Consider the following 15,028-nt stretch of genomic DNA (forward strand, 5'->3'; position numbering starts at 1 on the left):
CCCTCAAGGATTGAACTCACAACCCTGGATTTAACAGGCCAATGCTCAAACCACTGAGCTATCCCTCCCCCCAATTTATATCAAATGTGATTTCTGTTGCGTCACAGAGATGAATTCTCATCAAATACATTTTGAAAATCTAAGCATATACCATCCTCTCTCTTCCCTCTGTCTCCACTGCAGTAATATCTTTGAGGAGGTCCATGCTTAATCACACTTGCCACTCTTGCCTTTTTACCCAGTATGGAAGTAACCAGAATCAATTTATATTGAGTTTCTCTGACTGTTTCTCAAATATTTTCTACTTTTTTTGCAGGCAATTTCCTACACATTTACAGGATTCTAATAAAAACATTATCTAGTTTCTCTGTAGCAACATCCAAAATCACTTCATTAACCTTTACTGATCTTCTATCCAAAACATCTGTGGTGTTTATAGAATATTTCTCTTTGCAGGCATAATATCAAAACTCACACCTCCTGTTTTATTTTGCCTATCCATTTGGTAAACACAATTGTTGTATTGCATATAACTGACCTAGTATAAAGTAATAAAATGTACCTCCTTTATGCTAATAATATTCTATTTATACTCAATATTCTATAACTCCAGTTCAGCAATATATGCCCCTGGTACAGGGCCGGCTCCAGCATTTCTGCCGCCACAAGCAAAAAAAAAATAAAATAAAATAAAAAGGCCGCGATCGCGATCAGCGGCGGCATTTGGGGGGGGGGGGGGGGAAGCCGCGATCGGCGGCGGCAGTTCAGCGGCAGGTCCTTCACTCCTAGAGGGAGTGAGGGACCTGCCGCCCCCGAATTGCCGCAGGTGCCGCCCCTCTCCCTTGGCCGCCCCAAGCACCTGCTTGTTAAGCTGGTGCCTGGAGCTGGCCCTGCCCTGGTATCTGTATATTGTTGGTCTTTAGCTTTGTTGCCCTTGGCTTACCTTGTCATTACATTCTCAGTGGGTCAGTTTCACTGGGGCTAATCCCCATAATGCAACTGAAATAAACAGAAATCAAAATCAGGTGCACTGACTACTAGATATGTACCTTCCTTCATATCTAGACAGTGCTCTCTATTCTGTTCTTCCCTCATTGCTAATCTAAAACTAGGTTAGTGATTTTTGTATTATCAGCCAGCCAGTTTGCTGCCATATAGTTGAGCTAATCCATTGCTGCTTTAGTGCTCTGTTTCTCAAAATTAGTTTCAGTTGAGTAAACTGCCGAAACAAAACCTTCTAACCAGACTGGCCAACTACCTATTCATCCTAAATAGTCTGTTTATAAATTTACCAGTCCTCACTTCAGCAATACCGCTGAATATCAGAATGAATTTTTTTTTTGTCTCAGTTACAGGGCAAGAGGCTAAATTCTGCACTGGGCTATAGACTCATACAACCTGAGCATAGTCAGAATGATAAACTACTTTGAGTTAGGTTTCCACTTCTTATATTTCTATATTTTGAGTTCTGACTGAAACACGGTGTTCCTTTTTTTTTCCTTTTTTTTTTGGTCCCCCTCCAGGCTAATGATCTGCTCAGTCAACTAATCAGGTTTATTATCCATCTTTTTAACTGCTGCTTGCATGCTGCCTGACCTCAAAATAAGTTTTACTGACATTTCTGCCTTTAGGGCCTCCAAAAATATTGGCAGGTCAGCAGCATTGGAATATAGTTTAAGGGGTTGTATGGGTGTAACTGAGGGCAGAGTTTGGCAGAGTCAAATACAAACAAGCTCATCCCTCTCTTTCTCCTAGGGGAACACTTTTGCTAACTGATTGGCTCTCTCTCTTTAAGAGAAATATCTATTTATAAAGTAGGCTAGTTATTTATCTACTGCCTATTTTTTCCCATAGCTTCTCTGCTCAAGTACACACCCAGTAGCTCTTGGACTCCACCATTTTCTTCATCCCTTTACAGTACTTCCTGCCTTTCCGTACCACAAGTTCTTACAATTATCCATCTGTTGTCTTTGTATCATCCTGCTTTTGTGCTCTGCCTCTAGTTTATTCAACCCGCAATTTTTACAGCTAGTCCTCCTTCTCTGTTTTCATACAGTCATTTACTCTGAATCTAAACCAGCTAGGTTTCATTTGTGAACCTCTCCTCATCTTGCATTAACTATCACAGGTTTTTGATATATACTGTTTATACCACTGCTGTACAACTAACAATGCTCACACAGCATTTGCTCTTACCACATCCCAGAGCAAACAATCACAAACATTTTGCTCTGGATAAACTGTGTAATTTTTTTAAGTTGTTGATTTTTTTTTAAAAGTGAATAATCAGCTTTTCTTGGCATCAGTCAGCAGCTCATTTCCTTGTTTTCTTCTAGGAATGAGACTGTTGCAAGGGCTATCTGCTCTTGTGTCTTCTGTTCGGCTAACCTCCTAAGCAATCTGTGTAGACAAAGAATGTTCAGGCTGTGTTGTGTTATATTTTTGCCAAACAGATTACCCTTTAAAAATAAATAAAAGGTTTAAAAATCAATTTGTAAAATATGATAATTTGTTTGGTTTATTGAGCTGCGAGACTATGGTATGGCTTTTATATTCTAAATTGTTAGCATTTCATTAAATATAATTGATAGATTTGTTTTGTGGAATTTATATGGAGGATTATATTTTGAAAACTGTAAAAATATGAATGAATCATTATAAATGACTCAAAATATTCTGGATTTTTTTTTCAGGTTCTGAGATACATCCATACAGAATGGGATCCACTTGATGCTAGCTTTAGCACTAATCAGCCTTATCAGGTTCACACAGTGGAGCACTCCATCAGCGCAGACAAAGAGCCCATGGCTGACAGCTGCATCTATGAGTGGGTTAGGAACAAACTTCAGTGCATGGCAGTCACCAGAATACCACTAAGATCCAAGGCCATCAGTTGTTGCAGGAACATTGCAGAAGACAAGCTGGTCCTGGGCTGTGAAGATTCTTCAATAATTCTGTATGAAGCCCACCAGAGAATGACTCGGTTAGCCCAGGCAGAACTATTGCCTGCTTTAATAAACTGCCACCCCAGTGGAGCCATATTTCTGGTTGGCAGCTCTCAAGGCGAGCTGCAGCTTTTTGACATGGCACTGTCCCCAATTAAAATACAGCTTTTGGCAGAAGACTGCTCACCTAAAGCAACTTTGCAGTTCAGTAAACGGTTTGATGTGTCTAGCAGCCTCATCCAGATACAATGGGCAGCTCCTCACACCGCCTCTGACAGCGACAACAGCATGGATGTTCATGACCTTCTGTTAATTCGGTTTGACAAAGGACCTTTAGGAGTACTTCAGTTTAAACTTGGTAAGTCACTCAGCACGTGTACTGTACATTAAGGTCTCTAGGCAATACTCCTTCTTCACCAGCTTCTCTCATTTTGAAGGATATCGCTCACTTTAGTCTCAAAATTGCTTATGTTCCAAATAAATTTGATGTCCCCTCATACAGTGACTAACATAATGTAAACCTGGCCTGTGACAGGGGCTCCTAGGTGCAACTACAACAAAAATAGTTTTATTGTTAAAAGTTATTTACATCAGAAATACAAAATCAGAGTTCTTTTCTGAGTGCTTGCATATGCCCATTCCACTGTAGATGCCTTTGCATGAAGACAGAGAACTTTTTCCCTTACGGGTACCCATCGGGGTGGCTCATGCACCCTCCACACGCTCATGCAACTAGCCAAGGGTATAGAGGGGCAGGGTCGTCCCAATCCCCCTTTTCACCCCACCTTGGTCGGTAGTCAGAATGTGTGTGCATGAGCTTCTCACGCTCTTTCCTGTTCTCTCTTTAGAAAAACTTTTTCTCAAGTTTTGTAGATAGTATAGCTGTAGTTATAGTTTTAGTCAGTGGTACTCATTTAGGAAAGATTCTTGGTTTTTATCTTATTTTTCTTCAAGCGTTTAGCTCGGTATCGGAGCATGCCTAAGTCTCTGGGATTTAAGCCACTGTTCTGGCTATTACAAGTCTATGCCTCTCAGCGATCCTCACTCCCGCTCTTCAAAGTGTTTGGGAGAAGGACTCCTGTCTGTAAGGGGTTTAAGACCAGGACTAAGAAGCTGAGGGAAGTTTGACTTTGAGATATCCTGATGGAAGCAGCTTTGCAACCCCCGTTTGGAATCCAGCCACTTGCTACATGGGGATTGTGACTCAACTCTGCCTCAGAATGCACCACCACACCCGGCAGCATCCTGATGCTGAAATTTGTAGAGAAGTGGCCAGATGATGCTAAAGAGGAGTTCAGAGCTCTTGTAAGTAAAAGCTCTTGTAAGTGAAAGCCTGGAAGCAAGATCATCTTTACAGGCTGCATTGGATGAGGCAGATTCAGCAGCTCAGGTGATGGCAACAGCAGTCGCTATGCATCGTGCTTCTTGGCTGCAGTCATCGGACAATTGAAGTCCAACAGACAATTGAGGACTTGCCCTTTGAGGGCCCAGATTTACTTCCTGAGAAGGCAGATGAAGCTTTGCATTCTCTTAAGGATTCTAGGGTAACCCTCATGTCTTTTGGGCATTTGTACCCCAGGCCCTAAGAGAAAGCAATTTTGCCCGCAGGTCCAGCAAAGGTACCCATTCTGCCTGATAAGGCAGCTGGCTCAGTCCAGGACATGCTATAAGTCTCAGAGGAAGAGACCTCTTAGAGTCATAGAATCATAGAATATCAGGGTTGGAAAGGACCTCAGGAGGTATCTAGTCCAACCCCCTGCTCAAAGCAGGACCAATCCCCAACTAAATCATCCCAGCCAGGGCTTTGTCAAGCCTGACCTTAAAAACCTCTAAGGAAGGAGATTCCACCACCTCCCTAGGTAACCCATTCCAGTGCTTCACCACCCTCCTAGTGAAAAAGTTTTTCCTAATATCCAACCTAAACCTCCCCCACTGCAACTTGAGACCATTACTCCTTGTTCTGTCGTCTGCTACCACTGAGAACAGCCTAGATCCATCCTCTTTGGAACCCCCTTTCAGGTAGTTGAAAGCAGCTATCAAATCCCCCCTCATTCTTCTCTTCTGCACACTAAATAATCCCAGTTCCCTCAGCCTCTCCTCATAAGTCATGTGCTCCAGCCCCCTAATCATTTTTGTTGCCCTCCGCTGGACTCTTTCCAATTTTTCCACATCCTTCTTGTAGTGTGGGGCCCAAACCTGGACACAGTACTCCAGATGAGGCCTCACCAATGCCAAATAGAGGGGAATGTTCACATCCTCGATCTGCTGGCAATGCTCCTACATATACAGCCCAAAATGCCGTTAGCCTTCTTGGCAGCAAGGGCACACTGTTGACTTATATCCAGCTTCTCGTCCATTGTAACCCCTAGGTCCTTTTCTGCAGAACTGCTGCCTAGCCACTCGGTCCCTAGTCTGTAGCAGTGCATGGGATTCTTCCATCCTAAGTGCAGGACTCTGCACTTGTCCTTGTTGAACCTCATCAGATTTCTTTTGGCCCAATCCTCTAATTTGTCTAGGTCTCTCTGTATCCTATCCCTACCCTCCAGTGAATCTACCACTCCTCCCAGGTTAGTGTCATCTTCAAACTTTCTGAGGATGCAATCCATGCCATCCTCCAGATCATTAATGAAGATATTGAACAAAACCAGCCCCAGGACCGACCCTTGGGGCACTCCGCTTGATACTGGCTGCCAACTAGACATTGATCACTACCCATTGAGCCTGATGATCTAGCCATCTTTCTATCCACCTTAAAGTCCATTCATCCAGCCCATACTTCTTTAACTTGCTGGCAAGAATACTGTGGGAGACCGTATCAAAAGCTTTGCTAAAGTCAAGGAATAACCCGTCCACTGCTTTCCCCTCATCCACAGAGCCAGTTATCTCATCATAGAAGGCAATTATGTTAGTCAGGCATGACTTGCCCTTGGTGAATGCATGCTAACTGTTCCTGATCACTTTCCTCTCCTCGAAGTGCTTCAAAATTGATTCCTCGAGGACCTGCTCCATTATTTTTCCAGGGACTGAGGTGAGGCTCTCTGGCCTGTAGTTCCCCGGATCCACCTTCTTCCCTTTTTTAAAGATGGGCACTACACTAGCCTTTTTCCAGTCATCCGGGACCTCCTCTGATTGCCATGAATTTTCAAAGATAATGGCCAATGGCTCTGCAATCACATCCGCCAACTACTTTAGCACCCTTGGATGTAGTGCATCTGGCCCCATGGACTTGTGCTCATCCAGCTTTTCTAAATAGTCCGGAACCACTTCTTTCTCCACAGAGGGCTGGTCACCTCCTCCCCATGCTGTGCTGCCCAATGCAGAAGTCTGGGAGCTGACCTTGTTCGTGAAGACAGAGGCAAAAAAAGCATTGAGTACATTAGCTTTTTCTACAGCCTCTGTCACTAGGTTGCCTCCCCCATTCAGTAAGGGGCCCACATTTTCCCTGACCACCTTCTTGTTGCTAACATACCTGTAGAAACCTTTCTTGTTACTCTTAACATCCCTTGCTAGCTGCAACTCCAATTGTGATTTGGCCTTCCTGATTTCACTCCTGCATGCCTGATCAATATTTTTATACTCCTCCCTGGTCATTTGTCCAATCTTCCACTTCTTGTAAGCTTCTTTTTTGTGTTTAAGATCAGCAATGATTTCACTGTTAAGCCAAGTTGGTCGCCTGCCATATTTACTATCACATGGCATCTTGTACATACGTGACTCAGCACAGCAGACTTCACCTTAGAGTCATGCAGAGATGGTTGAAGTCTGTCTACCATCTCTCTCATCATCCGCTGGACTTGCTGATTCACATACCTACAAATGTTTTGTCATCCCTGGACTGGCAGATGGATCCTGCCAGTGTATGCAATCAGGTTCCTTTTGCCCAAACCCTGTCCTCCATGACCATAGTCACAGAGGCTTCATCTCTAAGTTGGCGGGGAGCTCATTTAGGGGCCTTTCAGACTCAAGATCTCTGGTCAAATCAGGATCTCTCCCTCCACATCAGTGTTCAAGAACTTCGACCTATCTGCCTGGCCTTTCAAGTGTTTCTTCCCCACATCCCAGGTTTTTCTGTAAGGGTGCACATAGATAACACTGCTACAGTGTTCTATCTAAACAACCAGGGAGGTGACAGGTCAGATCCCCGTGCCAAGAGGCAATGAACCTCTAGTCTTTCTGCATCAGGAACAAGATTACACTCAAAGCATCTCATTTTCCTGAGTCTCAGAACTGTCTGGTAGACCATCTCAGCAGATCATTCAGCAAAGATATGAATGTCCCTCAGACCTGACATAGCAAAGTCTATTTTTCAGATATGGGGAATGCCAGAAATAGACCTATTCACCACCCAGCAGAACAAGAAGCATCACCAGTTCTGTTCAAGAGCAGGTCAGAGTCCAGGGTCTGTGTCAGATGCCTTCCTTCTGTCCTGGAAAGGGAAACGTCTTTACACTTTTCCTCCCATCCCTATGGTGCTGAGAGTTTTGAGCAAACTCAGACATGATCACTCCCTCCTAATTTCGACAGCACCAGTCGGACCCCATCAGCATTCATTTTCAGACCTGATGATCCTTTTGATACGATACTTCTCCCTCAGGTTTTGGACATAGTTTTATAGACCACAGGCAGACTCTGCGTCCCAGCTCTCTTGGTTGACACCTGACTGCTCGGATGATCAGTGGTTAACTCCCCAGGAATCTGTCTGTTCCGTTGGAAGGCAAAAATGTTATTTTAAATATCAGAAAACCCTCCAGCAGGTATACTTACTTCAAAAAATGGAAGATGTTGTCTGTGGTCCCAGCAAAAATACCTGACCTTCACAGGCTCCCATTCATCTTAATCTGGATTATCTGCTTCACCTAAAGGAAAAAAGACTTTCTGTCCGGTCCCTGAGGATTCGTTGGGCAGCTGTCTCCAGATTCCATCCTCCTGTAATGGGAAGATCATTTTTTTCCAACTCTCTGACTCTTAGGTTCTTGAAAGGTTTAGACTGGCTCGTCTGACTTATTAGGGACTCAATACCATCCTGAGACCTAAATTTGGTTCTTGTGGTTTTAATGGGCCCCTCTTTTGAACCTATAGCTGTTATGTGGTTTTAATGGGCCCCTCTTTTGAACCTATAGCTGTATAGCTGTACATGCTCATTTTCTCATCTCTTCAATGAAAGTAGCATTCAGCCAGGAGGGTAGCAGAAGTTCACACCTCAAATTTCTCACTAAAGTGGTGTTGGCTTTCCATCTAAATCCGCCTATATACTTACCAACTCTTTTCCCTAAAACTTAGTCTCACAAAGGTGAGGTAAAACTTCATACTTTGAACATTCGTAGGGCGTTAGCCTTCTACCAGAACAGGACTAACTGGTTTAGAATGTCTCTACAGTTAGTCGTCTCCTTTGCTGACAGGATGAAGGGCAACCTGTCACTTCATAGAGGATTTCTTCCTAGATCTCCTTGTATATTCGTCTGTGCTCAGTATTGTTACGGTTCCACTACCATAGAGTTTTAGCACTCTGTACAAGAGCACAAGCACTGCCAGTTGCTTTTTTGGGTCACGTTCGCATCCGTGACATTTGCAAGGTAGTGACTCGGTTCATATGTTCACTGCTCATTGTGCTTTTAAGAGATGATGCTAGATTTGGGAGAATGGTGTTTCAGTCCTTGCTTAGATAGACTCCGATACCCCCCTCCATCTACAACTGTTTGTGAGACACCCAAAGTGAATGGATGTGTGCAAGAACTCACAGAATACCTGTTTGGTAACTGTTGTTCTCCATGACCTACCCTCCTTCCCTTCTGCATTGGAGTCACAGCACATACTGGCTTCCAGTGTGAAGGAACTGAGAGTATCATGGTGGTCCCCTCAGCTAACAGCATGGGTGTGCAGCGGGCGCATGCAATGCCTCACCAGGTATTGCTATGGGGAAAAAATTCTCCAGCTTTGTGCACTGATGCGTGCGCACCTGCCATGGAACAGACACGTGCAACGCATCCCAAAGAACAGCAGTTACTGAAGAGGTACATAACCATTTTTATAGAATGATTATTTACACTAAAGGAATAGGTCTCACATTATTTTGTTTCCTGCATGAATGGTGTGTGTGTGTGTGTGTGTGTGTGTGTGCGTGTGCGTGTGCGTGTCCCTCCCTCCTGATGGGTCTTTGTCAAACTGTGCATCCCACATTTGGGCTGTCTTATGTTGAGAGGTGTGGTAATATCTGCCATGAATCTGCTTAATGTTCTTCCTGACTCCAACGTATGCGATACCCCATTTCCTTTCTTCAAAACTCTTTATAAGAGGCAAATGCATTTGTATATTTTAGGGCAGGGGAGTCTATAAATTAACATATTCAGAGTTTTGAACCAAGGTAGAAGTAATTAGCATTTATAGCACTTTTCATCTGTAAAGCTCAAGAGTTCTGTACCGAGGCAAAGAAGCATTATTATCCCCATGGGGGGGTTACAAATGGAGAAACTGAGGCACAGAGATGCTAAATGGCTTTCCAAAGTTATGCAGCAAGTCAAGGGACGATGCAGGAATGGAGCACTGTAGAGAGCTAATTTTCCTCTCATGCCAGGGAGAATCAGGATTGACTCCATTCAAATCAAGAGAGTGTAAAGCTAGGGTAAGTGAGAGGAGAATCAAGCTTAAGTCTCCTGACTCTGAATTCAGTGCTGTGACAGAGAGCCATGTTGGACGTACCTACGCTGGGAAATTTCTGCATTTTGTCCCACTCTTGTCCAGCAAGGTGAAGGTGCTAGCATTGACCTTGTACGTATGTTTTTACTACCATGTAAATCCCTACTGAGATCGCAACAAACTCCAGTTGATTTTTTTAGTCGGGAGGCAGTGGGATCTAGATCCACAAAGGGACTTAGGCATTGCAGTGCCTAACTCCTAGGCACCCTTCTGCCAAGTGAAATTCTCAGCCCTGAGTTAAGCACCCTAGCTCTCTATTCAGTGAGTGGAGAGAGGCACATGCCTAAGAAATGGATCTTCAGCAACCAGCAAGCTGAGCGGAGAGCTGCCTAAGCTAGCCAGGAGTGAAAGGCAGAGGAAAGGGGTGGGGCTTAAGGCCCAGATCCATAAAAGTATTTAATGGCCTAATGCCTACTGATCTGGGCCTTAGGCACCTTTCTGACAGGCCACATAAATGTGCCTCCCCCTGCTCAGGATCTCCAGCTGTGAACCCTCTCTTGGAGGTAGGTCCTAAGCCAGGTCTACTGTTTAAGTAGCCTATGCCCTTTCTCCCAAAAAAATGATCCCAGGCTGTCTTTTGTGTGAGGCCCAATCCTGTAGGTTTGCTGTGAGAACACGTACAGGATTGGGACCTGCGGGCAAGATGGGTAGGGGAAGGTCTAGTTTGAGAAGGCTGCCGTGGCTTAGGCATGAGCTAAGTCTCCCAGCAGTGCTGTGAGGTAGCACAGCTTTGCACATGCCTCCTGGCAGAAACTTAGGCACCTACCGGGTTAGGTGGCAGCTGAGTGGTGGTTTTGAGAACGTCAGTGGCATCTGAATGTTGGACATAGGCACCTGAAGAGGCAGTTAGGCACCTAAGTACCTTTGTGGCTCTAGCCCTGGGTTTTTTGACAAGTCTGTCCATGATATATCTATTCCTCAATGATATTCTTCTATGGAGGGGGAAAAAAGACTGATTAAAAATACTGAAAACCGCCATTTAATTGAGCAAATAGTTTCTGAAAGGAAAAGATGACACTAAAAGTGATTCAGATAACACAGTCTTCAAGGTGTAAATTGGTAAATTGATACTGTGTGGCTTTAGCAACCAGCAAAATGTCAGGTTTAGCCATATTTTTATTGTTTGAAAAGAGCTAGCCAGATTGTCACTGTTATCCAAAAATAGTATTAAAGAAAAATGTTTGTAGATTGCCATTTATTACGAGATAATGCCGCTCCACCATGTCCAATACTGCTTAGCAGTTGTAAAGGACCAGATAGAACACTAATTAAAGCGTCTGTTTGATGTTTTTCTGCATGTTGTCCATTTAAAAAAATAAACCTCTAAATTACCTGGTGACCTGTCAAACAGAAGGCACTCTGCCCGTGTATACCTTGCTTTTCTTCAGTCCTCCCTTGTGGGGTCTACTCACGACAGCTTTCCAGAAAGCACAGCTTTCCCCTTCCTATCTCTAGCACATTTATGTTCTTATTAAGGCAAACAGGCTCTCAGTGCAGGGACTTAGAGGCCTTCCTGCTAATTGCCAGCTTGTAAACTTAATTGGTCGGTCTCCCTGGGCACTGTTCCTAAATCAATTAGGCAATGAGTTGGCTCTCACCTCTTTTTCCCAAGTAGGTCGCTTGGAAGCGCACCACCCAAGAGAGGTCAAGCATCCAAATGGGAAGATGTTGACCTTCACAGTTGAAAGTTATCGCATTTTAAAATTCATTCTGTATATTACCGTCAAATCTCATCTCCATAGAAGACCATGGTTCCCCCCCACATAGTCAGCTATGCAAGTCATAATATAAAGTCCTTTATTGCTTCAGTGTTCTCTTAGCTTTCTCCCTGCTTGCCACATTAACAAGGTGAAATACTGCACTGATTAGTCAGTCCTCGTTGCTGAGATCTGCAATTTTTTAGGCCTCTGTTAATTAATAATTAATACGCATACAAATTATATCAAAATACATTATAGGCGTGTGACGGAAAAACAGACATTCAGCAGTGGAAGCTGAAAGCTATCATTAACTTGCTGCGTTATGCATATGTGAAGTAGCTAATGTGCTGTGTTAGGACACGCTCCTGGGAACCTCCCATCAGCAATGTCTATGTATAACAGGATAGTTTAAAGATGCAGTTGTAGTTTCTGAGACTGCGTACATGCTTGAAGTTACATTTGTGCATAAGTACTTTGCTGAATCAGTGTCTATAACAAGAATTTCCCTGTATTTGGCTCTAAATATCTGTAAATAGGGTACTGTGGCTATCACAGGTTTTTTATATGCGATATGTTAGAATCAGCAGATCTATACAAAAAGAATAAAGTTTCAGGGCAATACTGCATATTTGATCCAGTATCAATAGTACTCTCTCTTCAGAATAATTTGCGCTTTTGATTTGCTATAAAGACTCTAAATTTATGGCCTTTCTAAAAATCTGATTTTTTGATTCTACTGCCTGTAACTGCACCCCACACTATGATTTTAACCCTTTCAGGCCAGGTGATCTTTATGCATAAACTTTATCATCAAAGAGCGATTTCCACTATCAGGGTAATCTCCCAGGAAAGCTTAACCCAGTAACTCACATGTCATTAACCACACAGCATAGTTTTACCAAGTAACTTCGTATTTCACGGTTGATGGTGGTTACTCTTTTTGCACATGTGCAGTTCTGAAAAATCTAGGCCCTTGTTATAACCAGTAATAATTTATCTCAAGATTTTCTAAACTGTTCCATATGAAAGTTAACAAATAATTCCAGTGACTGTGCAAAATAGTTTTTACTTCCAGCTGCCACCACAGATATCTGAACAAGTCTGTGAAGCCTCCAATGCTTTGTCTAGCTAATTTCAATTCAGAAAAATAATTATACCAATCTTGCACTAGAGAGATAGTGTACTACATTAGATTTCATTAACATATAAACAAACATCTTCATCTTCCCTTCACAATTAACATCAAGATTACCTACCTTGTGCAATACTTCAAAAACATACTATAAACACTGATGAAGAATAAGGACTACCATAAAAATTAAATATTATCATTACCAGAAATACGCACGTATAAACTACATCAATTAAAAACAGCAATTACACAGAGAAAGTACCCATACAATAAATTCAAGTGTGAAATGTAATCTAGTAGGCAAGCATGTGTTTTCTTTAAATGATACTGAAAAAAATAATAAAAGGCATTATTTTATTCTCTTTAACGAACAAAGCCTTTCAAATGGTCTGGAAACATCAGGCATGGCGTACCGGGTTCTCCAAGCCACTTGCTGGTCATTGACATCTGGCTATACCTGTTTTCCAGCTTTCTTGCTTCTTTGCTCTTCTATGCCTGTGCAAACTACACCCACAACTGCATTTGGGAAGTTTAGTGAGATATGGTTTTCTGCAGCTTGTCTCTGCTCTTCTCCACTGGAAGAAGGTTCACTCCTTGCCATCCTTTGTGTCTTTGACTGCAATTCTTAGGGTCAGTTTTCTCTTTCCTACTGGTATGTTTTTCTTAAAATTAGGGTTGGGTGACAATTTCAGAATATCTGTGATAATCTTAAAATAAAGTTAGTTTCCTTTTTCCTTTAAATGGAAAAAACTGACAATATATTCTCTGAGTAGATTTCAGAGATATTTTAGAAATATACTATTTCATGTCTGAAACCATCAGCTCTGACCAGACATCTGAGGTTTTAGGGTAACAGTTTTAAATGTACATACTATTTGGCCCTGGTACGCAAACCAGGCACATAGCTGAGAATATTAGCCGTAGTGCATATATGCTGTAGGTAGCCACATTGATATGATCAGCTGGCTAGTCAATGATAATCTAGATCGCTATTTTCTGGAGCTTTCTGGGCATGTGCAGAAGTATAGACCCGGGATTGGGGATGCATTATAACTTCAACCTCTAGAGAACAAGAATTATATATAACTCATCTTCTTTTAGAGTGGGGAGCATGCTGGTCAGTTTATTTCATTATCCTATTGGGATCCAGGAAGTGATCCTGCTAAAGGACCTACCCCAAGCCTAAGGGGAGTATCCACAGGGCCTGGAAACCAAATGATTCCGGGGGACAACTAATGAGATAACAGGGACGGGAGTGAGGTCAAAGTGTCAAACGAGGGGAACTTGATGAGGACACCGAGCAGAGAACCCCGGACAGCGCCCACTGCTCCTCAAAGGCATCAAGTGAGCCAGCGGACGCCGCTCAGAGGAACTCTGCCCGGATGCGTGAGTGGACAGAGGATCGGAAATAGGCCCTACAGTCACAGGAGACCCTGTCGGCCAACCTCCTCTCCCTGGTTTTATAGATGGCCATTTTGGCCAGGGCTAGGAGGAGGTTGACCAGGAGGTCCCGTGACTTTGTGGGGCCATGGATGGGGAGTGCATAGAAAAAGAGGTGAGGGGAAAAGTGCAACCAAAAACGTAACAGGATATCTAAGAGGAGCCAGAATAGGGGCTGCAACCTGGCGCACTCCAAGTAAACGTGCGCCAGGGTCTCCCTCACGCCGCAGAAGGGGCAGGTGTCCGGGACAGGGGTGAACCACGCCAAGTACATGCCCGTGCTCACGGCCCCGTGAAGAAGCCACCAACTGATATCCCCAGTGGGCCTCGGGACCAGGGTAGAGTATAGGCTGGCCCACCGGGGCTCCTCACCCTCTAGAGGTGGCAGGAGGTCCCGCCACTTCGTGTCGGGGCGGGATGCAAGGGTGAGGAAGTGAAGGGTGTGGCGCACGAGCGTGTATAGATGTTTCCTTGGCGCGGTCATATTTCATTATGATAGGTATGTTAACTCTGATTTTCAGCAATTCTTATCTGTAATTGAAAGGTGCATTGATGTTGGTGTCTGTAAAAAGATAGCTGGCCCTTTAAATGAAATCAGGCCCCGCTTTTCTGTTCCAGTCCAGGTGAGTGCTAGTTTGGGTTAATGAGGAGTGCGGGGCTGACCCTGGGAGTTACAAATAAGAGACAGGCCAAAGTAAAGGGAGAGTGCAGAACCCTGAGAGTGAGGCCTGATCTACACTGAAAAGTTATATCAGCATTGCTATGTCGGTCAGGGGTGTGGAAAAAAAACCCACTCCCCGACCCACGTAGCTAAATTGACATAACCCCGAGTGTAGACGCAGCTGTGCGGATGGAAGAGGGCTTCTGCTGACACAGCTTACTTCGTTTGGGAGTTGTTTATTCCTGCTCCAACAGCAAACCCCCTTCTGTCTACACTATGGGGCTATGCTGGTATAGTGTCTGTAGTACAGATGTACCCAGAGAAAGAGAGAGCCTGAACGAGTGCTCAGAACGAGAGCAGAGCTGGGCTCAGAGCTTCAGGGAAGGGATGCCCCTGAAGGAGGGAGCGGTAACAGTTCCCCAGTGAGCAGTGGCGCCAGATCAGGCTGGTGAAAGCA

The 15,028-nt window shown here is 43.8% G+C and overlaps 1 protein-coding gene across 1 annotated transcript in view; it reads left to right on the plus strand.

Annotated features, from left to right (window-relative positions):
* WDPCP (WD repeat containing planar cell polarity effector) overlaps positions 1 to 15,028 on the plus strand; it is a 166,845-nt gene that overhangs the window by 47,104 nt on the left and 104,713 nt on the right. The window contains exon 9 of the mRNA XM_065402010.1: positions 2,694 to 3,303. Coding sequence (XP_065258082.1) covers positions 2,694 to 3,303 — 610 coding nt within the window. The remainder of the gene's footprint in view (positions 1 to 2,693; positions 3,304 to 15,028) is intronic.

The sequence above is a fragment of the Emys orbicularis genome, chromosome 3 (genome assembly GCF_028017835.1).
Source record: "Emys orbicularis isolate rEmyOrb1 chromosome 3, rEmyOrb1.hap1, whole genome shotgun sequence".
NCBI classification, from domain to species: domain Eukaryota; kingdom Metazoa; phylum Chordata; order Testudines; family Emydidae; genus Emys; species Emys orbicularis.